We start from the raw sequence: 27,568 nt of genomic DNA on the forward strand, positions 1-27,568 counted from the left end.
GGAATTTGAACTTTAATACCATGTAATAAAGTTCAAGTGTTAGTGGAGTTCCGGGAAGGTAAATTTTTATTTTTTGACATAATGTATTTGTTGTATTATCAACTTTTTTTTTTTATCTTACTATCTAGACCGGTGTCCCGAAAAGCAGAATAAGTATTAAAAAAAAATAAAGAATCGACTGTTAGGCGGTACGATGTTCGCCAGGCCAGCTAGTATATATATAAAAAGAAAATGGTGTTCGTTTGAGGCTCTTTCACGCTTAAACCACTGACGTATCGACATGAAACTACCACCATTCGATGCGAAATTTTTCCTAGATGGTTTATGGCTATTTATTTATTAAATTCCAACGTTCCTTCATTTTTTTATTTCTGTTTTACTTTTATGAAAATTTTTCCCGCTAATAAAAACAAAAGAGGCTTCCTAGAACCGCAAAACGTCAACATCTGTTAAAAACTCGATTTTCGAAATATTTCAATTTTCTTAGCGGGAAGTTAAAAAGAAGAATAATAAAAATATGAAAAAAAATAAAATAATGAAACATAAAATTTATTTTAATTCGTCCAGCAAAGCGGGCGCGATACGGCTAGTCTTAATATATATAAATTACGTGTCACGTTGTTTGTCCGCTATGGACTCCTAAACTACCGAACCGATATCAATCAAATATGCACACCGTGTGTAGTTTGATCCAACTTAAAAGATAGGATAGCTGACATCTCAATTTATACCCGCAATATTATTTTCTTATTTTATAGTCACAATTCTAACAGATGGCGCTGTGTTGAAAGTACCAACGTTTCAAATAACCTACAATTTAATGACATAACCACCAATACAGCATGGTGGTCCCCATGACTGGTGTTCTCCTACCGTTTCCCTTGAATAGTTTACTACTATGTAATATAACAAAAACCTTAGCCACAATAACGCTTGGCCGGTCTGATAGTTGTTTTATAAAATTAAAATCATTTAAATTTGAGTAAAACTTTATCCCGCTTAATGGCCTTATTTCCAAAAATAGTTAATACATGTTTATGTCTGACGACGAGCTGTATCTGTCAATATACGATATTTTTCTCCTATAAAAGCCTGCTTGCTGCAGACTTGGTACTGTCAAATTAACTCGAGTTTTTTATTCGGTAAAAAAATGAGTTTAGAAAAATGACAATACCTTATCTATAACAAACGTTAAATCGACTTTGCGCCATATTGTTACGTCAATTTAGGAATTTTAAGAATTTCCTTTAGATACACAAAAATATAACCTGTAAGGTGCATATTACGGAATCAAGTGCCAGTTGATTCCGTAATATTCCGTCCGGTCGTTGACGTTCCTTTTATTTAAATCGTCTATGACATGAAATCTATTTGATTGCCAGTCAATCCATTATTGAATTGATATATTTAATTAGTAAAATTTTGTCGTTTATTAACATAACTCTTACACATAAAAAAAAACACTTTTTTACCGGATTAAAGTTATGTATTATTATAAAATTATTATTTTACATAATTAATATTTTTTTTGCTTTACAGCGTGCGTGGTCACGGTGACAACGCACGCTGTAAAGCACGCGAAACGTCGTTTTTTTTTTAATTATGTAAAATAATTATAATTTTATAATAATACATAATTTTAATCCGGTAAAACAGTGTTTTCTTTAAATAGTAATTTTTTATATACTTACGATGTATTTGATTCCAATGGTCTGTTTTGTGCAGGTACGTACGGGTCCAAGTCTTCTCTAGAGCCATTGCAAGTTAACTCTATCCTAGAATAGAATAAAACATAAATGAACAACTTTATAAAACAATTATTTTATATTTTTTACAGTACGCTGTAATTGACGTTTTAAAATGTTTTATTTACTTATATCAATAAAAATTACGGTAGATAGGAATTCCGTGATTTAAAAAAATTGCACTTCAACTTCATTTAGAAACACGTGTACGCATTAAAATTAACAAAGCGTGAATAAATTGTTGATTTATTTTATTTATTGCGTTTTTATGACACTTTTATTTATATGAACGTTTTTTACGAACAATTGTGTTATCATTTTATTACTTTTTTATTACTTTTTATTTACTTTTTTATTGGTTTCGTTGTTAGAAATGAGTGCCAGGTGAAATTTAAAGTTTTCAACTATTTTTTAATGATTTTTTCTGTCATTTATTGACCTTTTTAAATCCACGTGTTCCCTACGAGTAGTCCCTTCAGTTGTCATGTCGAATATTCCAAACGTTAAGCTAAACGTGACAATATATCATCGATATTGAATGAAATTGATCCCAATTTAGCGCGTAGGGTGATGAAACAAATGTTTTTCATTGCATCATTTTAAACGTGTGATTTTGCATTTTTATTATTCTAATTAGTTTCTGCGACACGCTTCTAGTGCAATTAGCTTAAGTAATTAAAAACAGAAACCAGAGCCAAAACCCGAGAGTGTAAAACCTTCGTAACGCTACTTCTTAAAAATTATAAAAAAATAAACATCTTTCTCTAGACTATATTAAGTATTTATTGTAGAAATAAGACCTATTTGTTTATTTGATAATACTGAAAAAAAAGGTTTTATTGTCTGTTTTTTTTAAAGTTGTTACAACTGAGCGGTGTTACTCTTTACCTATTCATCTGATGTACATAAAAATATAAGTATAATTTTAGAGAATCTTACTTGATTGCGCGGTGTTGGTTTTTTTTAACTGTAGATATTTGTACAAATTTTTAGGGTCTTAGTAATAATGATGCTTGTCTCCGTGTCATATACACGTAACGAGCCTTTTACCATTGAATTATTACAAGCTAACGTAAATTAAGTCAATTACGTATTACTTATTAATATAAGAAATGAGATTTGGGTATGTAGAAAAACATAATATGCAATATAGCAATAATATGAAAAACTTGGTGCATAGAAATGAGACTGGTTAGGAATTTACAAAAAAAATATATTAAATATAATGAAATGAAAGATAATAACATCGTAAAATATAATCTAGTCGTTATAATTTATGTAATCATTTTAATTTTTCAAAGCGCATTTTAACAAATAAAATGGTATTTTAGGTCTGGGCTACAGATTTCGTCATTCTTTTCATATAATTTATTTTCTAATAGACAAGTAGGTGATCTTCTGTGCTCGATACAGGCGGACGACTTTTTGGACACGCCGGTTGCCTCACGTTGTTTTCCTCCACCATACGAACGATTGTTAAATGCACACATAGGCAGAATACATACACATAGGAAGACGACCTACCTACGACCTCAGGGAAGAGGGTCATTCGCTAAAGCCTTTAAAAATTTTCACATACATAGCTACTTTTAACTTATCGATCGAAATCCAGAACGATATGGTCCCCATCTAAACAATACAAAGTTTTGGAGAGGGAACTATAAGGTTTTAAATCATTTCTATGAAACCAGAATCAGGCCAGTATCCGATAAGAGATTACGGTAGAAATGGGTAAAAATAGGATTCGACTTTTAGTAACTTCGAAAAGCAAAATGTGAAATGGAAGTAATGACGTCAGCAGCCAATGGCGGGTTAAAGCTTTAAAAATATTTTGAACTTTTATTGCCTCGTAAAAAGATGAATAAATAGTACGTTACTTATATTTTACTATATAGTACTTATTTACTTTAACTTTGGCTTGATACACTTACTTTTTTTTATAAACTGGAAATACCCTCAAATGGAATCAGCATCAGCAACATCATCAGAATGTTGGTAAAAGGTTAAATTATTCATTTTATCAGTATTGGAGACATCTGATTACGGATGTCAGAACATTCAACAAATTACCGCCCTATTAATACACCAGTCATTATAGACATTCAAAATCGAAAATTTGATAATAATTCCAAAAGTTTTCAAACTTCGGTCAAGTGAATGGTACATTGGGACGACAATAAATCTCATTTTGCAACCTTGTCCGCAGTCCGGAACATTGTTAAAATTGCAATTAAATTTAAATTTTTGCTGTATGGTCGTGAAAAAAATTCCAAAAGTTCTGCAAACTTGGGGAAGTTTTCGATATAATATTTCATATCACGTATAAAATTTGCAACCAACCTAAGTGTACGGAACATTTTTTGTTATTTATTTTATTTTCGATATATCTGTCAAATTTGCAGAACTTTTGGAACGTTTTCCTTCAGTTTAATAAAGAAAAACATTAATTTTTAATAACAAAAAATGTTCCGTACACTTAAATTGGTTGCAAATTTGACACGTGATGTAAAATAATATATTTAACACCACTCCAACTTTGCAGAACTTTTGGAATTTTGGTCTCAAGAACTGAGCAAATTATCATTTATTGCATTTTTAACAATGTTCCGGACCGCAGAGCAGGTTGCAAAATTTTATAGTTTGTTTTAATACCACTCCCGACCTTACATCAAAATTTGAAAACTTTTGGAATCATAATGAATTAATTGTCTTGAATGATTGGACTATAAGGGTAAACTCGCAAATTGGTTTTATGGCAAAAGTGTTTAATATGTGTGTTTTGTAATTTCACATTAGTAAGTATTATTATTTAATTAACTTGCATTTTGATTATACCTATTGACACTGAACACTTTTAAAAAATCGGGATAATTTAACATACATTTTTACTACAGTAAAAGGAGCCTTAGCCTAGTAGGCGTGCGACCTTAAACCCTGAGGTCGGCCCTTCGAATCACGGCGCGCATCAATGGATTTTTGTATGTAAAAACTTAACATTTTCTTCAAGGGTAAAAGCAAACATCGTGAGGAAACCGGCTTTGTGTCAGACACATGTGTCAGACAGGGAGTAGGCTCATCACCTACCTGTCTATAAAAAAATAAAAAAGATCGCAGAAATGGATACAATCTGCGACCTAAGATTATTATTATCTTCACCTTCAGTTCTTAGCAAATAAACGTATAAGAAATATATTTTATAAGACATAATAAACGAGGAACACTTACTTTGAGCTGTACGGGTCAAGAACACTTCGAACTGGCGGAATGGGTGCATCAGTTTTCCCATTTTCATGTCCAGTTGCCATTTTATCCATTTTCTCCAACTTGAATCGATCTTGAGAATAGTATTTCAATTTATGTTTCACTCTGCATCGCCACGGCAGATCCTGTAACGGGAAAATATCATGCATACTATAATAAGAAAAAAATATCAAAATATAGAAATATCTCCTTCTGGCGTTGTGATATTTGGTACGAATCTTGGTTACCAGAACTTTGTGTCCAATCCAGCTAAATTATTTAATATATAAAGAAATGTATACAAAAATGAACCGCGATTAAAAAGAACTCGGTCCTCGATTAGGAATAAATAAATAAAAAATTGTTTATTTCGGAAAACAAGGTTCCATAACTATGTTAGTAATTACAACTTAATAACTTAAATCTAAGGGTTAGTAGTGTTAAATATTAGAACACACAAAAATACTTATATTAATACCGCTTCAATTAAGAAACAAAGAAATGACTCGATAGAAATTAAATAATAAATATTTTTAAAACTATTTTACTTTTTTTTTTTATAAAACAGGGGGCAAACGGGCAGGAGGCTCACCTGATGTTAAGTGATACCGCCGCCCATGGACACTCACAATGCCAGAGGGCTCGCGAGTGCGTTGCCGGCCTTTCAGGAATCGGTACGCTCTTTTCTTGAAGGACCCTAAGTCGAATTGGTTCGGAAATACCTCAATGGGCAGCTGGTTCCACAAAGTGGTGGTTCGCGGCAAAAACTGCCTTGAAAAACGCCATTACTTTGCCTTGCCATGCCTTACTACCCTCGGTCTAGATTAGATCGGCCTTAGATTTCTGTACCTCTTTTGTCTTTATTTTGTTGTCGACTTTTGAGTCTAATACCGGTTTCCTCACTACATTTCCCTTCACCGTACGTGAAAAACTTCGCACATGTCCATTAGTGCACAGCCGCGATTCAAACGCGCGATATCAAGGGTGAGAGTGGCATGCTGAAGCTAACATTGGTCGCGGATATCCTAGCCTTTGTATTTACTGCCCTCCTCAGATTAAATTTATTACATACATCCGAGATATGATAGTGTGGAAATTACATTAATTTAATGATGAACGCGTATGAAAAGGTTTATGTACGCGACTGTCATTTGTATATATCTCTTTTATTGATTAACATCAAAACAAACACTCGTTTGGAGTTTGAAGAGTTTATTTATATTGATTATTGACGTCGCATTGTTTTTCCCTTTAATTTGTTCGGGTATTCACCTGGGTTTATTGTTATAATTTTTACTATAATGATAAGGCGTATACCACGTTAGCAGAGATACTTAGCACGTAGAATCGAGGTATCGTAGTGCCGATATTTTACGTAGAAAACATGAAAATGAGGCACGAAGGTGCATTGTCCGTGTAGTAAACTATATAAACTTTAATGGGAAATTGACGAGTTTTAGTAACTAAATCATTCTTTATATATTACTACTAGCCGTTTCGCGCCCGCTTTGCTGGACGAATTAAAATAAATTTTATGTTTCATTATTTTATTTTTTTTCATATTTTTATTATTCTTCTTTTTAACTTCCCGCTAAGAAAATTGAAATATTTCGAAAATCGAGTTTTTAACAGATGTTGACGTTTTGCGGTTCTAGGAAGCCTCTTTTGTTTTTATTAGCGGGAAAAATTTTCATAAAAGTAAAACAGAAATAAAAAAATGAAGGAACGTTGGAATTAATTTAATTAATAAATAGCCATAAACCATCTAGGAAAAATTTCGCATCGAATGGTGGTAGTTTCATGTCGATACGATCAGTGGTTTAAGCGTGAAAGAGCCTCAAACGAACACCATTTTCTTTTTATATATATAGATTTATTATTAGAGTAGCCATAGTAGAGTAGTATTAGTAGAGTAGTTGAACCGGCAACACACTCGCGAGCGATTGAGAGTGTCAATGGGCAGCGGTATCACTTAACATCAGGTGAGCCTCATGCCCGTTTGCCCCCTGTTCTATAAAAAAACAATTGAGCCGTTTAAGAAAACTTGAAAAAACTGTCGTATGGTGCGCGGGGCTCCCGTACACTGAATTTTAATACAAGATCTCGGCACTTTTGTACGCATTTCTGGTGTATTTTTCAGAATATCACAACGCTGATGTCGTAACATTGAGAACGCGCGTAACTAAAACTAAAAAAGATATCATCATTGGAAGTTACAGAGTAAGGGCCGTTTCTGGTGTCACTATAAAGACTTAAGAAGCATCCGGTAGCGCAATGGAAAAAGAAAATGATTCTAATTACTTTGTACTGAAAACAATAACGTAAACTAAACTAAACGTACTTTGCAAAACATTCTAATCTACGATTTAATAAAATCTCAGTAAAAGAAACACATAAATGTATTTTCTTAATAAGATAATCCTCCTTTTCCTTTGATTTCAACAAGAGACGTTTTCGTCAAGTCGTTAAGCCGATTATAAAATAAAGACGTCAAAGTTAACTGTAAATACAGAAAATCGAGTTACACGCGTTCTTTATCAAGCGTACTTGCAAATTATATAGGAAGTCATTGAGACATGATTAATTTGTAGTAAGTAATATCTTTTTCGTATGGTTCTATTTACATAGTTCAGAATTCAATTCAGATGTAAGTGGATGTTTTAAATTAAAAAAAGTTATCAACAGTCGTCCGAGACTGTCAAGTTCAACGACAAAACCATACAGTACAACACTTACCAACTACTAACATAATAAGTACTCCTTAGTGCATATGAAACATGAAGAGATTTTGAATTTCACAAAAAGTACACGTTTAACACACGACAGTTTAAGATAGTTTTGTGGTGGATGTAAGTGGATGTTTAAAATTAAAAAAAGATATCAACAGTCGTCCGAGACAGTCAAGTTCAACGACATAACCATACAATACAACACTTACCAACTACTAACATAATAAGTACTCCTTAGTGCATATATGAAGCATGAAGAGATTTTGAATTTCACAAAAAGTACAGGTTAAACACAACAGTTTAAGATAGTTTTGTTCTGTTTGCTCAATACGTAAGCATTATAGACGTGTTGGTCGGGAAACAAAAAATAGTTTGCAACATATTCTGTTCTGATTTATATTTTTAAAAAGTAAGTTATAATTGACTCACCGTTGGCAGTAATTAGTGATGTTTGCCTTATCATTAAAGAATCTCTTATCGACTCTGTCACATGCCGTATCTATATACAGTCTGATGTTTTAGTAAAATCTTAATAAATGATGTTAACTTTTTTGGTATTTATATCGGAATGGACCCAAGATGTAGCTCTCTTTAAAAGTAAACGAATTTTGTCTACTGTTTGGGATAGCCATAAAGTCCAAAGACTTGATCTATTTATTTGAAAATCAAAAATACGGGCCAACTGTTCGCTAAATATTTTATTCCTATTAATAATAAACATAAACGATAACAAGAGGACACAACATAGTAAATGGAAATACCAAACGGTCACCACTTCTTGGCGGTATTGTATTTTTGCACCCTCTAGCGATAAAATTATCAGTAATAAATCTAATACATATAAACCTCTTGTTATTCAGATAGCAGTTATACTCATCATAAACTGTTTATTGTCACACAGCTTTATGACCTTAAAACACTTACCGAGAGAATTCTTCTACAGATCAGCGATAACATTGCAGGTTTTCGCTATTTTTGGACACTCACAAATAACACTATTTTTGGACTCAGTTCAGGTCGCATTTATTTTTACGAAACAGAAGGCAAACGACAAGGTGGGTAACTTTAAATAAAGTGTTAACCGTACTTGCAACGCCGGGGGCTAGTGGGTGTGTTGTCGACCTTTAGAGAATGGTACGCTCTATTCTTGCTGGTTTTACAAAGAAGTAGTGCGCGGCAGAGAGTGCTTAAAAATCTATAATGCTGTCTGTAGAACGCCAGCATGTAAAAATGCATTCATTTGGTTTATGACCGTAACATCTGGGTTTCTCGTGATCGAGAGGACCTTTGTTTCAGGCCAAGGCAAAGTATTTCAGCTATAAGAATATTTAGGAGTCTGTAGCCGATTGAATGTGATCCTTGAGCCGGTTAATTAAGGTATTACCACTATGGGACCTATACAAACAAGCGTAGTATCGCTGATGGTCATCGCAGTCTACGCGCAGCCGAATAGTTGATAGGTCCTTGCCTTCAAGCATCTCGATCTCATTACAGAAATAGCAAATATCCTCCCGGACGTATAGACACACTTCAGTCCGAGGTACAAAGGAATATTTTAACTTGTAACTAGGTCAAGAGAGGAAGCAGGGGTTGCCCGTAGGGGAAATTTGGGGTCTCGTTCAGAAAAACCAAGGCTGGCTTAGCTGTTTCGTGATGGTGATGCACCGCAATGATATTAGAGTTAAGCCTCCTTATGGTACTGAAGTCCACAAAAATCGAAGAGGGCATCACTTTACGACTATTTTCTGTATGACAATTAATTAATTTGTACAACAATCCCCGCAAAAATGACACTTAAATAATGAGCATTCGTCTATGCAAATTACGTAATTCTTTATTTATTTGATAAATACTATTCGTTAAACCGAACTGCACAAAACGTTTTAATTATTTTAAATTCTAGGTTTTGTCAACCCGAAACAACAATAAATAGGCAAGCGTAATTAGCACAGAACATTACACACTCAACACATAGTTGACATATATAGTTTCAATGTAAATGACATTGAAATAACATTTCCCAGTTTGCAGTCGATTGCAGATCGATGAATAAATCAATTTTTTATATATCATGTCGATAAATTATTAAAACCGTGAAATAGAACATTATATTATGTTTGTTCTACTATTGTATTACTTAAAATATATCACAATGTATCCCACAATAATGGTCCGCTCGCTAGAATGTGCAAGTATTATAATTCTGTGTGTTCTCATTTTTTTTTTAAATTATTAATCCATCTGCAATCAGCCTCATGGCTTTTATCAGATTATATAATAAATAATGGCAATTAGGAAACGCAAATCCAATAATTTTTTTTATTCCCTCCGTAATTCGTAAAGTGTCAGACTGCGGCAAGTGTTGCCCTTTTCAGCCGATACACTGGCCTGTGTGTTCTCATGTTGATATTTTTCACAATAGTAGTTATGAATTTAGAAAGATTATTCGCGGTGCAGACTTGTAGCCAGAATATTTTTTTTTATTGGCATTGAATTTTTTCTATTTTTTATTTTATTTGTCATTAAGTTTAATATAATATGTACATTTTATATACTGTATGTAATTGTTAGTATTTGGTAAACCAGCACTGAAGATTCCACAAAATGCTGTGTACAGATCTAATTGGACTTCAGGTTTACAAATAATGTTTAGTGTGTAATAACTGTATGTATTTAACCAATCTGATGTCTGTTTCTATACCTTGAATGTAAAAAAAATAAAAAAACACGTACCTTTAAAAATGCTCACGTAGGTGTGTGTGTAATTAAAATATCGGTGTAACAATAATTTATTTAATCAATTAATTGACAAATTTCGTTATTTAACAAAAATCATCAGTCGTTGCTTTATTCATTTCATTTCATTCAATAAAAAACGATCTTGTTGCTGAATAAGATTACATTCATCTCCCGGGGCTTAATTTTTTTATTCGTTTTGTGAAAACATTGTTGTAGTCTGAGTAAAATACGATTATTTATTTCAAAAGACAAATGGTACTATGGTATAACACTTTTGATTTGTTAAATATGGCATTTGCGAAGTGGGTTTGTTTTGGAACTTTAAAGCGGCTTTCATTCATAGTCGTCAGCACTACTATATTGTACACAGGAGATTAGTTCCAAAAACAAATTATAACGGAAATGACATTTGATGAGATCTCTGTATAAAATTATGGTATGTTAAAAACAGAGTTTATACATATACGTACGTACTATAAGGCTCAATTATCAAAGTAGATACTAATTTTATACTTGCTAAATGAATCTTTGAAGTAATCAAGTAAACTAAAGACTTGTGGAATTATACATGGTATTGACGTAAGTCTAGACTCTAGACTTATTTATCATTCCCAGGTGGATCTGAAAACAAAAACGCCATTTTGTTTCGTCTCACAAAAGCAATGGTAGTCAGTGCTAAGTTTAGGAGTTGTCCTTAAAACTCCCTAGAGAACTCTCAGAACCATAAACATGACTGATTTTTGGCTTGAGTCTGCATATACGTATACTCTACGGAAACGATGAAATATTACTGAGAGCTACTAAATTTCTAAATTCAAAACAGTATGGAAAGAAATATAACAGGAGTAAAAAGGTAATATAATATAAAATCAAGCGATATTGAAATAAAAATAAAATTTAAAGAAACATACCTAAAACTAAACTGGAGATAGTCTTATGATGAGAGAAAAGAAACAAAAATGAACACAATCCTAATGCAGAGGTAAGAACGAACCGAATACGAGCGGTACGAAGTGGCAAAGGAAAAAGAGGCAAGCATATGAAGATGGGAGGAAGATATAAAAAAGGTAATGGGTCCAATGTGGATTAACCGCTAAGATTGGATTAACAGCTATTCATGAGAATGAATTATGAAATTAAGAATAAGTTAAAACTCTTAATATCTTAAGCTTTGTGTCTAGTTTGGTGTTAAATTTTGCTGTCATGTTTTGTCTTGTCTTACTTAGTATTGTATTTTTTATTAGTAAAACTTTTTTTTGAGGATATGTCCAATGTGTATTTATTTTATGTTTTACATTTATATTATTTTTCTGTAGTGATGTATCTGTTTAGTTTCCAATAAATAAATTAATAAATAAATGAATTTTAGCTTGTTTAATAAGCCGATAAATACGATTTTTCTCAGGACGATTATTATAAGATTCTTCAAGGATTCAATCCGAGATTACAAGTATCATGATTAACAAATACTTTTCACTGATAGGAGAAAAGTCAGTTTTCAGCATTTTGTGCAGAGTGTAAAGATTTGATTACCTTGATTGAGAACTTTTGGAGACCCATAAATACATTACATTTATGACACTCCGAATGATTCCTGCAGAGTATTAGCAATTTTAATTATTTTTTAGATACTTGAACACCTGATAGAACACTTTCATTCCAATTGCTTTGCTAAGCACTACTAATAGACGATTTGCATTTTCAATGCATTTGCACCATGAGCTTTGCTAATTAACTTGTGGAACAGCTTTACAAAAAAATAAAGTAAAAAACTTTAGAGGTGTCAAGGGACACCCGGATGGAACGAAATTCCTTTCGATTAATTTATATGTTAATTGGTATCATAACAGTATGATAGATTTTCTCGACACCAATCTTACGACGAAAAAAAAAAGCCAACATCATGAGGTGTTCCCAGGCGGTCACCCATCCAAGTACTGACCTCGCCCGACGTTGCTTAACTTCGGTGATCGGACAAGAACCGGTGTATTACAATAGCAAATAGCAAAAAAGTGTCGTGACAACTTTTCGTAAGAATTTATTCCGTCTAGCCCCCTTTCACAACGCGCGATAAGGAACTTCGTTCCAAAAACAACTTAAGGATGCGCCTAAAGTTAGCAAAATTTATGATTCCCATGTGTATTCCTCCACATGCGAAGTCACACACAGTCGAGTCACTCAAAGGGCATTTTTGTACGGTGCATAGTATATGCAATACAATTAGATTAAATAATAGGAGGACAAGAGATAGTTAATATAAAAATTCCCAGATTAACCACTTGGCAAGAGTAGCAAATTATACGAGCCCAATGGCGCCTGGTGACACGCGCCTAAGTGTAAATTTTTTGTAACTGTCGGAGCCCAAAAGGGATTTTACTAATCTATTGCACGAATAAATACCAACAAAATTCTAAGCTGTAGATGGGAAATTAACTAATTTTTTTCACAGTGTTATACGTATTATTTTGTGATTTGTGTCATGAATTATAGTGAAAAGTAACGTAAGCGAGACGTATCTAGAATATAAATTTGGAGTCTACATATTTTATCTATATATAATACATATTATAGAAAAAAACTATGTTTTTTGTTTGTAACTACTAAACCGATTCTAAAGATTCTTTCGATAATGTCTGTGAGTAAATTTTATTTATTAGAATCATTGATATACAAAAAACCCAAGATGCACAGTCTCGAATAAAAGTAACGCTCGAAAGTGTCCCGAAACACTATTTCTGTCCCTTTCTATAACAGTATATGTTACAAGCGTATATTATTGCAAAATCAACCTTACGCGAATTGCTTAAAGTTGTTATTACAACGCAGTGTATACGTACTTAAAGCAATAAAATTTTACGACCGACCGTGGTCGGTAGGACAAGGTATTGAGTGGAGTCGAACATGACTTTTATTTACAACTATTTAACATAATTTTAAATTTATCCGTCTTTTCGGGTGCTTCACAGCGTGCGTGGTCACGGTGGCTGAAGACAAAAGGTGTTGGATGTTAAATAGTTGTAAATTTATAATAATACATAACTTTAATCCGGTTAAAAAGTTTTTTCTTTAAATTAAAAAAAAAATGTTAAATTGGCTACCTCCTGACCTACACTTTATATAGCGTAAATATATTTGTCAAAAACTACACACAAAAAAGTTCAAAAGTACATAAATTTATTTATAAAAAAAACACAAATAAATAACATCGACTCCACTTATTAGACGCGAGACTATTTGAAATGAGCGCACAATTTAGAATGTTGCGCTCATTTTTTGAGGACGTTTTTTTGACGTTGAGTGTGCATCTTGGGTTTTTTGTATATCAATGATTAGAATATACAAAAACAAGTTTGTTTCCTCTAATATTTTTAATTATAGTTAGTATTAGTTGTTTTGTTTTATCTATTTATTGACACCTAACAGCAGCAAGTATAATAAAATAGGAATCATGTTCAGTAAAAAATACAATATTGAATAAAATCCCTGGATCTCGAGCAGATCAAACTAACGTGATTTTCATTTAAATTTTGGCTCCATATTACAATTTAAATTCGCTTTTATCCATTAAACACGATTTATTTAGATGATGTCTAAACCAAAGACAATGTAATCACCCTTGGTGCTATGTAGGTTTTTGAACTTCTAGTTTTCTAATGAAAAAACAACTTTTGTCACAACGCTAAACAAAATAAACTTTTCCTTTAAATTAACGTAATATTAAAATAATATATTTATTATGAAATATAATAAGAAAAATAACTAACCTGCTGACTGATATTTGGTCTTATCAGAGCCCTTACTTTGAGCGCGAATGTCACATAATATAGGTACAATGTGGTGCCACACTTTGCAACTGATAAGATTTCAATAGCTATAGAAGGGGTTATGAACATAGGAGGTTATTATTGTTACTTATAAATTTTATTAGCAATTATTCATAATCCTTTGTATGAATTCTGAAAAGACGTGCTATATCTGCCATGTTCCAATTTCGAATTATTATCTGTGGGCCTGATGGTTTTAGCGCCATTTATAAAATATTTGACAAATAATCGTGGGCTGAGGACGCTTTTCTATCGAGACTATTAAATTAGTGATATTTGTGGTATGGTAAGACTAGCCGCAGCGAAAGGGGAATATAAAACAAAAAATATTTTATAGTCAGTAAGAGTTATGACATAAGATATAAACGTAAGACGGTATGGTCGATAAACTTTGGTGATTGCAAGGTATACAATATAATAATAAAATTGAATTTAATATGAAAATTCCTGCAAATAATAAATGTAATAAACTTTGCTGATTGCAAGGTATACAATATAATAATAAAATTGAATTTTATATGAAAATTCCTGCAAATAATAAATGTAAATCAAAGCTTGTCCCGACCGTTACAATCGTTTCTCTAATTAAGTAAATTACACGTGCATTGGGTTATTAGTTTCAAAGTATATTCAGTTATAAAAATTCAAAATTACACACTCATTTTTATCGCGTAGCCACGTGCAGTCAATTGCAATGACTCAAGTTAGGTCCTAGCACGCACCTCACCAGTGATGGTATTTTATAATGTATGTCATTGTCATATACAAAAATCAGCTCTATCTACTTATGACTCGACAACGTTTTGACCGATTTTCATGGCAAATTGACGAATACAAAATAAAATAAAAAAACTCAATACGTAATGGCCATGGGTTTCGAAACTGTCAAATATTTAATGTTTATCCCATCCATACGGTAAATCTAAGAACGTATTTAAATAAAGGTTTTAAATTGACAGTATATGTCCACAATATTCGGAAAGTGTCGTATTTTAGATTTAAAAATGTAGAATAATGTCAATAATTAAAAAGGATTGATATATATATCGGTTATCAAATATTTATGCGTGCGTTAAGACACTTATTTCTTTTTGTGCACATTACTTAATTATGTGTTATTAATTGTTATACTTTCATAAAACTATAAATTAAATTCAGCTAATGTAATACGATGTTCAGTGTCTGTTAGGCGGTACGAATTTCGCCGGGTCACCTTTATCAACTTGCGAATGTGGGTGTAAAATTATACAATTTATCTCTTGTTTAGACTGCAGAAATCCTCGGAACAGTGAAGTGCTCACTCCGTAAAGCCTGCGAAGTACCCTGGAGGCTTCTGTGCTTTTGGAAGGAGTTAGGCTGGCTTAGTTAGCAAGGACTTTACGTACAACGGACCTATTAAGAGTATAAGTGCTGAAACTAAGTCTACAAACGAATAACCAACCGCTCGTTTCGAATCCTAAGAATGATTAAAATTTCCTTTATCATCTTTCTCATTTTCCTTTCCCACTCCCGGTACTGATTTTTATCCCACTTAATGTGAACGGTAACATCGAAGGAGGAAAATGGACATGGAAACACTCCAATAATACGTAAAATTAGTTTTAATTAACGTTATTATACACATACACAAAATATCCCTTACCTCCGAAAATGGCTATGATGGATAAATATATGCAATATCGAAAATAAAGAAAATAATAGTAATAAGTTGCGGGTATTAATATCTTTGACCGCTATATATAAAATAAACCATGTAAATTATTCTACTTATATAGGAGTGTTTCTCAATATAAACATGACATATTATGAAAAGAACGATTTATTGCCTTAATAAAATCTACCGACGTTGGTTAGTGTTAGCCTGAAAAGCATTAAATTTAAAATGACAGAATTTTCTTGTCTCGTCCAATATGTCGTTACCAATCCCCGACGAAAAATGTTTGAAATTTCTTTTCGTTGCAATTTTATTCGGGAATTTCACATACAAACGTTTACATTTTCACTCAAAGAATAATCAACTTAACCGTATGCAAATGACCGGTTGTTATACCAAATATATTTTAGAGCAATTTACCCTTCTTGTCTTTGTATACGAAAAAACCTATAAGAATCTATAATTTTATTATTCAACTATTATCAATGCGTTAAGTTTAAATAGTTCGATCAGGATACTATTGTCTTTTTTCATTAATTCTAAAGCATAATCTTATTGAGGAGGAAAAAATAAATTTAATGGGCGAGTTTTCTGTGAGGTCAGTGAGCCCAGTAGAGATGCCATTCAAAAGACACTTAATCTTACAAAGTGATTGAATTGAATAAAAGTTATTTAACTTAAGTTCATTGATCCTTTAAGGATTACTTGAATTGTTCAAGCGTTTTCAATTGTCAAATTTTTTTTGATTTCTTGTGATCCTTATTTGTGAACAGTCCCTCTGTTATCCTTAAATGAGATTTTGCTATGCAAATCTTTGCTGGCGAGTGGTGAAATATAAGTTAAAACTATTTTTTAATAAAGTTGCTCAAAAAGTGCAGGGACGTATAGCGTTCGGGATGTAGACTATTACATAGGTACTCGAGCTTTTTCTTTACCTTTTCCGAACTCGTGCGTTCCCTTTCCGAACTCGTAATGAAATATACTATTTAAATGTCTTTAAACTTGTCTTTAATTTTTCCTCCACTTCTGAGTTTTCCCGAAGAGAAAGGACACTCCTACTGCTACGATGCTGACATACCTCTTTCGCTTCATGCACTTTCATGACATTCACAATGCATGCTCGTCGGTTATCAATGAAGCGAAACTTGTTCTATCCATCTCAGTATGAAGAAGGAAACACATTTATTAAATTAAGTAAGTTTAATTCGACCTATGTCCTAAGGCCCCTGAACCCCTGAGGTCGTCCACACTGAGCCGCCATCGCTATCTGACTTGAGCTTCGCATTCAAGTTATCCGGCTCTCTTTACCTCATTTGCAACTATACGTCGCCAGGTTTATTTCCGCTTTCCTTGCGGGTTCCAATCAAGCGCCTGCTTGGGGATATGATTGAAATATGTTCGGAATATATTGCCTATCCAGTTCCATTTTTGTCGCTTGATCTGCTGGTTAATAGAGGTTTCTTAGCAGCGCACCCATAGTTGCTCGTTAGAGATCTTCGCGGGCTAGTAGATGCCCAGCATTAGGCGGAGGCATCGGTTATCGAAGACTTGGAGCCGCTGCGAGACATCGTTACTGACTTTTTAATTTTCATAGCAATAATCTCTTAAACATAAACCAATTTCACATTTAGTTTCTCTGAGAATCAATTTCTATGATTGACAGTTTGAGATTGGAAAAAATATATAAGAATTTTTTAAACCTTAATATAATGGTATATTATAGATGCCTACCCACGTGAATTCTTTAATAATATTACAAATTCAAATAGAAAAGCGCTTCCACGAAATAACTTAAATAAGAGGTTTATTACGTTTTTGAGAACGAAGTAAATAATGAAATAATTAAGTCTTGGATTGATGAAACAATTATAATTCGAGTACCAACTCGTAAGTTTGTAATTTCGTGCCTACGAACTCTCAAAATGCAACTAATTACCTTGATGGTGAAAATAATCAACAGAGCAATAAGCCAGATTTTAAGATTAGGATTTTAAGTTAAACATATTGAGCATACTTTCCGCGACCATAATTATATGCTGGTAATTCTAAATTAATTAGAAAATTCAACTTCCCTTGGCTTCAATTATAAGTAAGATAATATTTTAGTAGGATTCTGTTTCAAACAGAAAATACTCTATATACTATCGTTACATATATGCAGCATATAAAATAGAAGCTTTATTTATAAAAATAATTCCTTTCATATCAAGATATTTGCCTGTTCTCAGTAATAATTAGAGTTCGAAGGGCCTTGTTAAATACAGACAATGGAAAAATAATTAAGGGTAAATAAAAGGGCAAGGTTGAAGCAATAACGTGACCTTCCTTTCCTGTTTTGCTAGGTTTATACGCACAGTTAATAGCCATTAAACATATCCTTAAATTAATTGATATAACCTTCTTCCTTAATAAACGCAACTAATTAATATCAAATAATATATAAGATAAGCAATTAAATATAACATTTAATATTATGGTCTTAAAAGACAATAAGTTGGATTTTTTTTTGTTATGCTAATTATAAAACGTATTAATTTTAACTCCGGCCGTTGGTTTGAAACCTGACTAATTACCAAAATTGTTGCAGAGCATACACAGCTTCCTCTAGTGAAAAACATGTTGAAGAAAATAGAATGTTTTACTCTTAAAGATTAATGAATCGGTACAACAGTCTTAAAATATAAATGTTTGTGTGTTCTTTGCATGGACAAGATCCGATGGATCTAAAAGAACGAAGAGGCTAAAAATCATGATCACAACCATCTCCCGTATAGCCCATTGGGGACTTTTGTACTTCGAATGTAATACGAATAGTTTTATTGCTGACTTTGAAAATCTACGCTACCTCGATGTGTAACAGAAATATTAATTTAAATTAGGTTTGTTCTTGATAAATGTATATAATAATCTAAATATCTATACAACAACAAAAATCTTGTGTTTACTCTTCTATTATTATTCTAAAATTATCTTATTTAAAGCATATTCTATATGCATTAAATGGATATTTTACTGTGATTTTGTATTCATCTCTATTCTCTCATTAATTTAAAAAAAATATGATTTTCAATATTCCTAATGTTCTAAAGTGACAATTTTTGGGTTTATTACAGCCAGGAAGTATTCATATGTGTGACTGTGATGAGAAATACTCGCGGAACATAATGCGTTATGAGTAGGAAGAAATTTTGAAGAAATTCATTTTACGTAGAAATGAGAAACTAAATCCTTTAAAGAAAACTTTTTAACAGGATTAAAGTTATGTATTATTATAAATTTACAATTATTTAACATAATTTTAAATTTATCCGACGTGCTTTACAGCGTGCGTGGTCACGGTGACTGAAGACAAAAGGTGTTGGATGTCAAAAAGTATCACAGCTGTAGAAAAAGTTGCATTATCTGTATTTGTTTCCCCGGCGTTGGTATCGACTAAAAGATGGAGGGTTTTGGCAGAAATGGCTCACGGTGTCCTCTAAACTAAACTTAAACGGAACTAAATCCTTTTAGTTTATTGCTGTTTGATGGTCAAAATAAGGATTGTCGTTGTGACTCAGCGACCTCAGAAAGTGGAACAAGGCCACAATATTATCTGTATTCAAGACAGGTTTTATTTAAATTTAACTGTATGTTTTATCAGAATGTAAAAGGTTTTTTAAATTTGAGTTTACTGCAGAATTTCGCTTTATTATATTATCTCGTTTTGGTTTATTGAGTTATTCAAGTCAGGTTTTATTTAATTTACGGTACGTTTCCTTTTTGTCTTTAGGTAAAAGTTCGGTTTGTGGGAATCATTGCTAAATCTTACGGTTTTCTAGTGATCTTTGATAAGACTAAGCAAATCCAAGTATCTAAAATGGTTTACAATATCTAAATAACTGAATCGCACTATATTTTGCTAAGAAAAGACATCGAAGAGGGCTGGATCAATCCGATCGAGTATTTTTTATTTATTTTACTTGAACTGTGTTTCTCACAGGTTTTTGTTTTAGAGAAATTGAAATTGGAAAAGTAATATAAGTGAAATAAGCCTTGTTCAGTATTTAGCTTTTATTCCGGAAAAGCGAAAAGTGTTAATGCATGCAATGCATATCAAAATGTTTATTTAATTATACTATTATTTAATAAACATATTTGACATATTATTTTAATTATTAACTGCTAGTATACAGAAATACAGAGCAATCAAAATAATAAAAACAAAAACGAGAGCAACTGGCGGCCTTATCGCTTCTGAGCGAACTCTTCCAGGCAACCACTTCAAATGTTCTATATGTTGATAGTAAAAAAAATACATAATAATTATCGAAAAATATGTTATAAATTGTTATTCGGGAATTTCACATACTTACGAACGTTTACTACATTAATTTTCACTCAAAGAATAATCGATTAAACGATGTCTTTTTATACGAAAAAACCTATAAGAATGTATAATTCTGTTATTAAACTATTATCTATGCTTTCAGTTTAAATGCTTTTTAAATACTTTGATGGCTAAATCATCATCTTATACTATTTGAGGAGGAAAAAAGAAATTTAATGGGCTGTCAAGTCAGAATTTCTGCGAGGTTAGTGAGCCCAGAGGATATTCCGTTCAAAAATACTTCATCGCACAAAGTGTTCTAATTGAATAAAAGATATTTAACTTAAGTCCAGTTCATTCAGCCTTTTAAGATTACTTGAATTGTTCAAGCGTTTTCAATTGTCAACATTTTTTTTATTTCTTTTGATCCTTATTTGTGAATTGTCCATCAGTTATCCTTAAATGAGCTAATTAATATCAGGTAATATATATGATGAGCAATTTATTTATTTAATTAATTATTATGGTTATTCTCAGAGACTCAGATTTAGATTCGAGACTTAACGCCAAGTATTCCGTATGAGACAAACCGCATTTTCATCCTGAAAGACAACAAGTTGGGTTTTGTACAGTAGTTATACTAATTATTTTATTTTATTTTAAAAGGCACACTAATGAAACACATACAAACACTTACAGAGAACACATGACATAGAAAACAAGATGCATGCATGTGCATCAATAACAAGTGTGCACAACATTTAGAGGGAAACATTATAATGATAAAGAGAAAATAACTTAAACATCAAAAGTAAAAAAAAAACTAGATTAAAAAATACAAGCGTGCAATTTAATTATAAAACGTATTAAGTTTAACTCCGGCCGTTGGTTTGAAACCTGACTAATTATCAAAATTATTGCAGTGCATACACAGCTTGTCTTATGAAAAACATGTTAAAGAAACTAGCTTTACTCCTAAGAAATATTACATAGAAATGAGAAACAATTTTTGGAACGAAGTTCCTTATCGCGCGTTGTGAAAGGGGGCTGGACGGAAAAAATTCTTACGAAAAGTTGTCACGACACTTTTTTGCTATTTGCTATTGTAATACACCGGTTCTCGTCCGATCACCGAAGTTAAGCAACGTCGGGCGAGGTCAGTACTTGGATGGGTGACCGTATGAGAACACCTCGTGATGTTGGCTTTTTTTTGTAGGGATAAGAAATGAAAATTATTTTTGGAATCACTTAACTAAATTAGTCTTGTTGGAACGAAGTTATCGAGCGTTGCGAAAGGGGGCTAGACGGAATAAATTAAGACCAAAAGTTGTAACGACACTTTTTGCTATAGTTGTTATATTTTACATTTTCGATTTAGCTATCGCCAACGTCCATACCACGTTGAATACACCATCGCAGCCCATAGAAACCCATTTTTAGTGGGTGCGTTGTCGGCCTTTGAGGGAGTGTTCTCGAATTTTGAACAAGATTTGGAGGTCGTCACTCTCAGGGAAGACCCCCACCGGGAGTCGATTCCACAGTTCGCTAGTTCGCAAAAGAAAATGCCTTGTGAAACGGACTGTGGAAGACTTCTAGCCATCAAGGTGATGTTGGTGAAATTTAGAGGTTCTTGCTGTTTGATGGTTCAAGGTCTTGACCTTGAACCATCAAAGTCTTGGCCTTGGCAACAATATTATCTTTATTCAAGACAGGTTTTATTTCAATTTCGCTGTATGTATTATCAGAATGTAAAACGTTTTTTAATTTGCTGCAGAATTTTACTTTCTTATATTATCTCGCTTCGGGGTATTGAGTTATTCGAGACAGGTTTTATTTAATTTACGTAATGTTTTGGTCTTTAGATAAAAGTTCAGTTTGTGGAAATAATTCCTAAATCTTATTACGATTTCCTTTGATATGACTAATTAAATCCAAGTATATAAAATGGTTTACAATATCTGAATAAATGAATCGCACAATATGTTGCTAAGAAAAAACTCGAAGAGGGTTGGACCAATTCGAGTATTTTTTTTATTTTTTTTAAATGAACTCTGAGGAAGGTTTTTATGGAGAGAAAAATTGGAAAAAAAAATGAATTTAGTCTTGTTCATTATTTAGGTTTTTATTCCGGAATGGTCTTTATGGGTTAGCATATCAAAATGTTGATTTAATTATTTTATTATAAAATAACCATTTTGACATATTATTTTATTTATTAACACTTCGTTGCTACTGAAATACAGTACAATAAAAATAACTAAATAAAAATGAGGGCATCTTGCGGCCTTATCGCTTTTGAGCGATCTCTTCCAGGCAACCACTACAAATGTTCCATATGTTAATTGTAAAAAGATAGGATAACTAAAAAAATCATATGAAGGCAAAACTAAATTTAGAGGCATTTAGGGCAGCCCCAATGGCATTTTCGCCCTTAGCAATCCCTTAATCCCAAAAACCAATGACGTGTCAGACATAGAAGACTACTCGTCTATAAATAAAATAATCGAAAAATAAACTTAGGCCAGCACCCATTAGCACCATTTTGAAATAATCAAATTATTAGAATAGATTAAAATATATTTTATAAAACCTATTAATATGAACAGAAAACCTTTTTTGTAAGTGCAATTGCTATAAACAATATGAATGTTATCACTAGGTAAGCATTGGTTAATTGCTTTAAATACTACTGTATCTAAGTGCTTAACGCTAGGCTTGGAGGCATCGGGTTCGACTCTGGACTAGAAAATAATTCTTCCAAATACAAATCAAAGACTGATTCCTTGAATTAAATATTTATTGTAACAGACGTATCTCATATACGTGAGTTATGCAAGGTTTCTATTACATCTGGCCCTTCTAAATAAGCACTGTATAAGTGTGAGTTTCAATGAAATTGTTATTGAAATCGTTGTATCTTTCAAGGTATTAGAACGGAAAGTTAAATATATAACATGCCATAAACTAGATAATACATCAAAACAGCATTGCGTTGAAATAGCATTATCCGTAGTAGAGAACTTAGATTGTAATGACTGCAATGAATATATAGTAACTACTGAGCAGCTTTTGGTGTAATTGTTGATAGTTCGTAGCCAGATCCGACTATCATTATATTTAATGATAGGCAATAAATGAAAGAATAATTATAAATTAGCACTAATTGTGGTAATAAGCGCGATAGTAAGGTTTTTCTTGTAATATATAAATCAAGAAATTAATTAAATCCTAAAAATCTACAAGTTATCCATAGTAAGTAAATTATTTATAGTTAGTTTGATGTATTGATTTTTGGGTCACCGAACCAACAAATGTTTATTGCGTGTATAAAAAAAGAGATTGACAGCTCGACATCAAGTGTTGGCGATTGTTTAACTAACTTATTAACACCGTCGCCGACCTATATCATGAATAAATCAATTTAATTGAACTACTACTACTCATCAGTCCCTTTTCATCATAGCCCACTCTCTCTTTGTCAGCTCAATTTTACAAAAAGAATAAAGGGTACTTTGGTAAAAGTTCAAGTAGTCAGCTTTTATGAGTAAGAGTTACATAAAACATTCCGAAAATGCACATTTATTTTGTAAAGTGGCGAATGGTGAGTAAGTAGTGGTACAAAGGTATTTCTCGTTTCAGAATTTTCACTTGAATTGATTGAAACGCTTTGAAAAATTGAGTAATAGAGAAAATAGAGAAATTATCAATTTATCTGAAAGTAAAAAGAAAATTATTTTACGGACGTTAGCTTGGATCTTTCTTAATAAAGTGTTAAGTTAAACATGTTAATTACCGTTTTTATAGATACAGATGTATCGTGTTTCAATAGACACGTATTATCCGAAATTTAGTTCCAGTTACGTCTAAGGAGCCTTTAATATTTCTATTCAATGTATAGGTGATTTCTATTACTATATAATGACGAACTAAAGCATGCAATGTTAGATTGTTCATATAAAATAAGCTTTCACAAAGTAAATGTTAAAACCAACCGTAAAATATTATGTTATTAAAAAAAAGACCCATACAAAGGAAGTAGACTTGGCTATTTAAGCCAAGAATGTTGAGTAAGATAACGCAACAACAATGTAATATATTTCCTCACAATTTTGGTTTGTTGAATTGTTCGTGTCGGTAATTGCGCCTTTCATTTCTTAATGTTTATTCTTATATAATAAAGACCAAGAGATCGTGTGATTTAGGTTTATGAATTAACAAAAATATTTAAACATTTATGTTTAAGAGATGTTTTTTTTTTATAGAACGGGGGGCAAACGGGCAGGAGGCTCACCTGATGTAAAGTGATACCGCCGCCCATGGACACTCTCAATGCCAGAGGGCACGCGAGTGCGTTGCCGGCCTTTTAAGAATTGGTACGCTCTTTTCTTGAAGGACCCTAAGTCGAATTGGCTTTTCATCTGTTTGTTGTAAAATATAGATAGATAAATTGGCCTCAGTATGTGGTTCGTTTTTCTAATAGACAAGTAGGTGATCGGCCTTTTGTGCCCACAATAGGTGGCCCAAATGCTGGTTACCTCACGATGTTTTCCTTCACCGTACGAGCGAGAGTTAAATGCGCACGCATAAAAAAAATCCATTGCATGGTCGGGGTTCGAATCGAGGACCTCAGAGAATCCGGGTTGTACGCTCACTAGGTCATGTGCTAAAAAAATATAGATAGGAGTCATTTTAAATGTCTGTTGCTGATGACTATGCGTCAATATTTTATATGGATCGATTGGTAAAGAAAGACATTCTTTTATTTTCATATAAGTTCAGGATAGTTCAGGACGTCATTTGTTTCTTGTGCGCGAGTTACCTACTCATTCCGTTTTTGTTAATTTTAAACAATTTAATTTCTTTTTCAACATTTAAGTGTTGTTTTTGCGGATTACATTTAATATTAATTGAATTCGCGTCCGTTGTAATTCTTATATTTCTACAAATGACTTGTTCTTTGTGCAGGTATTGTGTTATATGGTAAATACTTCCTAGATTGTCCTTATGTAGGTAATCAATTATGCATGCATTTACATTCTCTTATCAAAATGATTTACAATTTATTTATTTTATGTATTAACACTTTTTGAAAGCAACTAAATAATAATATCTAATATATAAAATTCTCGTGTCACAGTTTTCGTTGCCATACTCCTCCGAAACGGCTTGACCGATTTTGATGAAATTTTTTGTGCTTATCCGGTATCTATGAGAATCGGCCAACATCTATTTTTCATCCCCCTAAATGTTAGGGGTAGTCCACCCCTAAAGTTTTTTTTTAATTTTTAGATAAATTATTTATTTTTTATTTTTTTATGATACAGCATCAAAAAATACATACAACCTCTAATTTTCACCCCTCTACGATCAACCCCTATTTTTTATTATAAATGATATACATGGCAAAACGACGTTTGCCCGGTCAGCTAGTTATAAATAAATTTAATGGGTTGTTTTATAAATATTATAGTTGAATAAAACAGAAAAAAACTATAGTCATGGTCTACAACAAGATTAAAACTGGTAATATACTATAAAATTCTATACTTAACTTAATTTTATACAAAATAGAAGTAAAATAGGTGAATAGTTAGTCTTATTCGATAATCTAAGCTACTTCAACTTTTCTCGTTTTTAACAGAAAAATGCCTAATTTCTTTCTTTTTTATAATATTAAATCAGAGAATTGCATAGCATTTTAAGCAGACGATGTCATAGTCGTAATTAGTAATTGTAAAGCTAAAATACCACTTCGGTTTGACGTACGCTTTGACCGACCCTTTAGATTAACTATTAATTACTCGTTAAAATGGGAGCTTTAGCTCTTTGAAATTGATTCATCAGATCATTGTAAAACCATTGTTTATCTGTCAAGTTTCTGAAATGGCTTCAGTTTGTAAGGCTTTTGTTCTTTTATACTAAGAATCTGATACTTTAATCATATTATTTATAAACGACTAGGTGATTTCTAAAACGCCGACTTTTGGGTATTTTCACGATATTTTGTTTTTATTTTCATTTCAAATTACGAGCGTGTATTGTTACGTACGGAATAGAAATCATTATAATATATAAAAATACATTACTAAAACTCAACTACCATAATATGTTCTTTTAATTAACGATTGATTTGAAGTAAGATAGTACATGAATAATCTTTTTTTCATTGTTCCTATGGTGACCCAAATAACTTCCTAAGTTGAATCTTGAACGGTTCCTATTAGCATTCTAATAAATATTGTTATTCTTGTTGACAATGAGATATTAAAGACTGTACATACAGGTCAACGTACGAGAGTCCAAACAATTTAAAAAGTCAAATGTTTTTTTTTTCGAATTGTGTTTGTAATACACAACTCCAAAAATACCTTTTTGGCGTCTCATTATCGGTAAGTTTCTGCCAGTAACGGTTATTTCTATATACGTAAAGACTATAGTGCAATATTATTGGATTAATTGGATAAAGAATTTACTTCCAAAGATCAATATGTTCTTTATTATGTTTAAGAACGTCCATATTGAACTCTCAAGCCTATGACTGATACATATTATTTTTATTGAACTAAAAAAATGCTTCCTAGAAATAATATACATGGCAAAACGAAGTTTTCCGGGTTAGCTAGTATATATATACTATGTTGCGTCGTATATGTTTGATTACAGATCTTAGCAAACTACATAAATTCTACTCGAACGCGGTTCGTATGCCACTAATACACCCTTGGTGTATACGTTAATTTTATTGCTAGTTTCGTTAATCGAAATTAAAAAAAGGTAAAGACAATTTAATCCAATAAGTGTATATTGTTTTAAATGCCTTTACACGGAAATGCATTAATATATTTAGAATGAGGCTAAAATTACTTTGTGAAACCGGTCGTTTTCAAGACCTGACACTCAATACCAACAAGTCTGAACTGCATTCATTAATTATCAATTAAATAATAATTAAAGTTTTATAAGTAATGAGAAATAATAAAATAATGTAGCGAGAAAAAATCAGAGCTACTATTATTACTATTTTGCACCAACAAAGTAGTAATACTTACTCTTGGAAATACGTGATATAGTCAGTAGTCACGGTTCAAGACAAGATTTTACAATAAATGCATCTGTTAAAAATAACATTCTAAACAATATCCTATTGTCTTAGCAAACAAAACAGAAAAATATGTGCCATATATATTACGCCAACGACAAAAGAATTGTTTAGATGCGGATAATGATTTTTGCCAAGTCCTTTCAAAACTGGATGTTGCTTTTACCAAGAGTACCCATAGTAAAGTTTATTCCAGAAAACCTCCAGTAAGAGAGGCTGAAAGTGTGTTAGT

The 27,568-nt window shown here is 32.1% G+C and overlaps 1 protein-coding gene across 3 annotated transcripts in view; it reads right to left on the reverse strand.

Moving 5' to 3' along the window:
- LOC125059356 (proton-coupled amino acid transporter-like protein CG1139) overlaps positions 1-27,568 on the reverse strand; it is a 38,713-nt gene that overhangs the window by 10,900 nt on the left and 245 nt on the right. Inside the window, exons 1-3 of one of the 3 annotated variants that reach the window (XM_047663751.1) lie at positions 7,722-7,823; positions 4,971-5,131; positions 1,692-1,775 (exon numbers count right to left, since the gene is read on the reverse strand). In XM_047663751.1, coding sequence (XP_047519707.1) covers positions 1,692-1,775; positions 4,971-5,059 — 173 coding nt within the window. In that variant the 5' untranslated portion in view covers positions 5,060-5,131; positions 7,722-7,823. Of the gene's footprint in view, positions 1-1,691; positions 1,776-4,970; positions 5,132-5,233; positions 5,253-7,721; positions 7,824-27,568 lie in introns of those variants that run through there. The other 2 variants (XM_047663752.1, XM_047663750.1) reach the window with 2 other exon arrangements.

Source organism: Pieris napi, chromosome 19 (genome assembly GCF_905475465.1).
Source record: "Pieris napi chromosome 19, ilPieNapi1.2, whole genome shotgun sequence".
In the NCBI taxonomy this organism is placed as follows: domain Eukaryota; kingdom Metazoa; phylum Arthropoda; class Insecta; order Lepidoptera; family Pieridae; genus Pieris; species Pieris napi.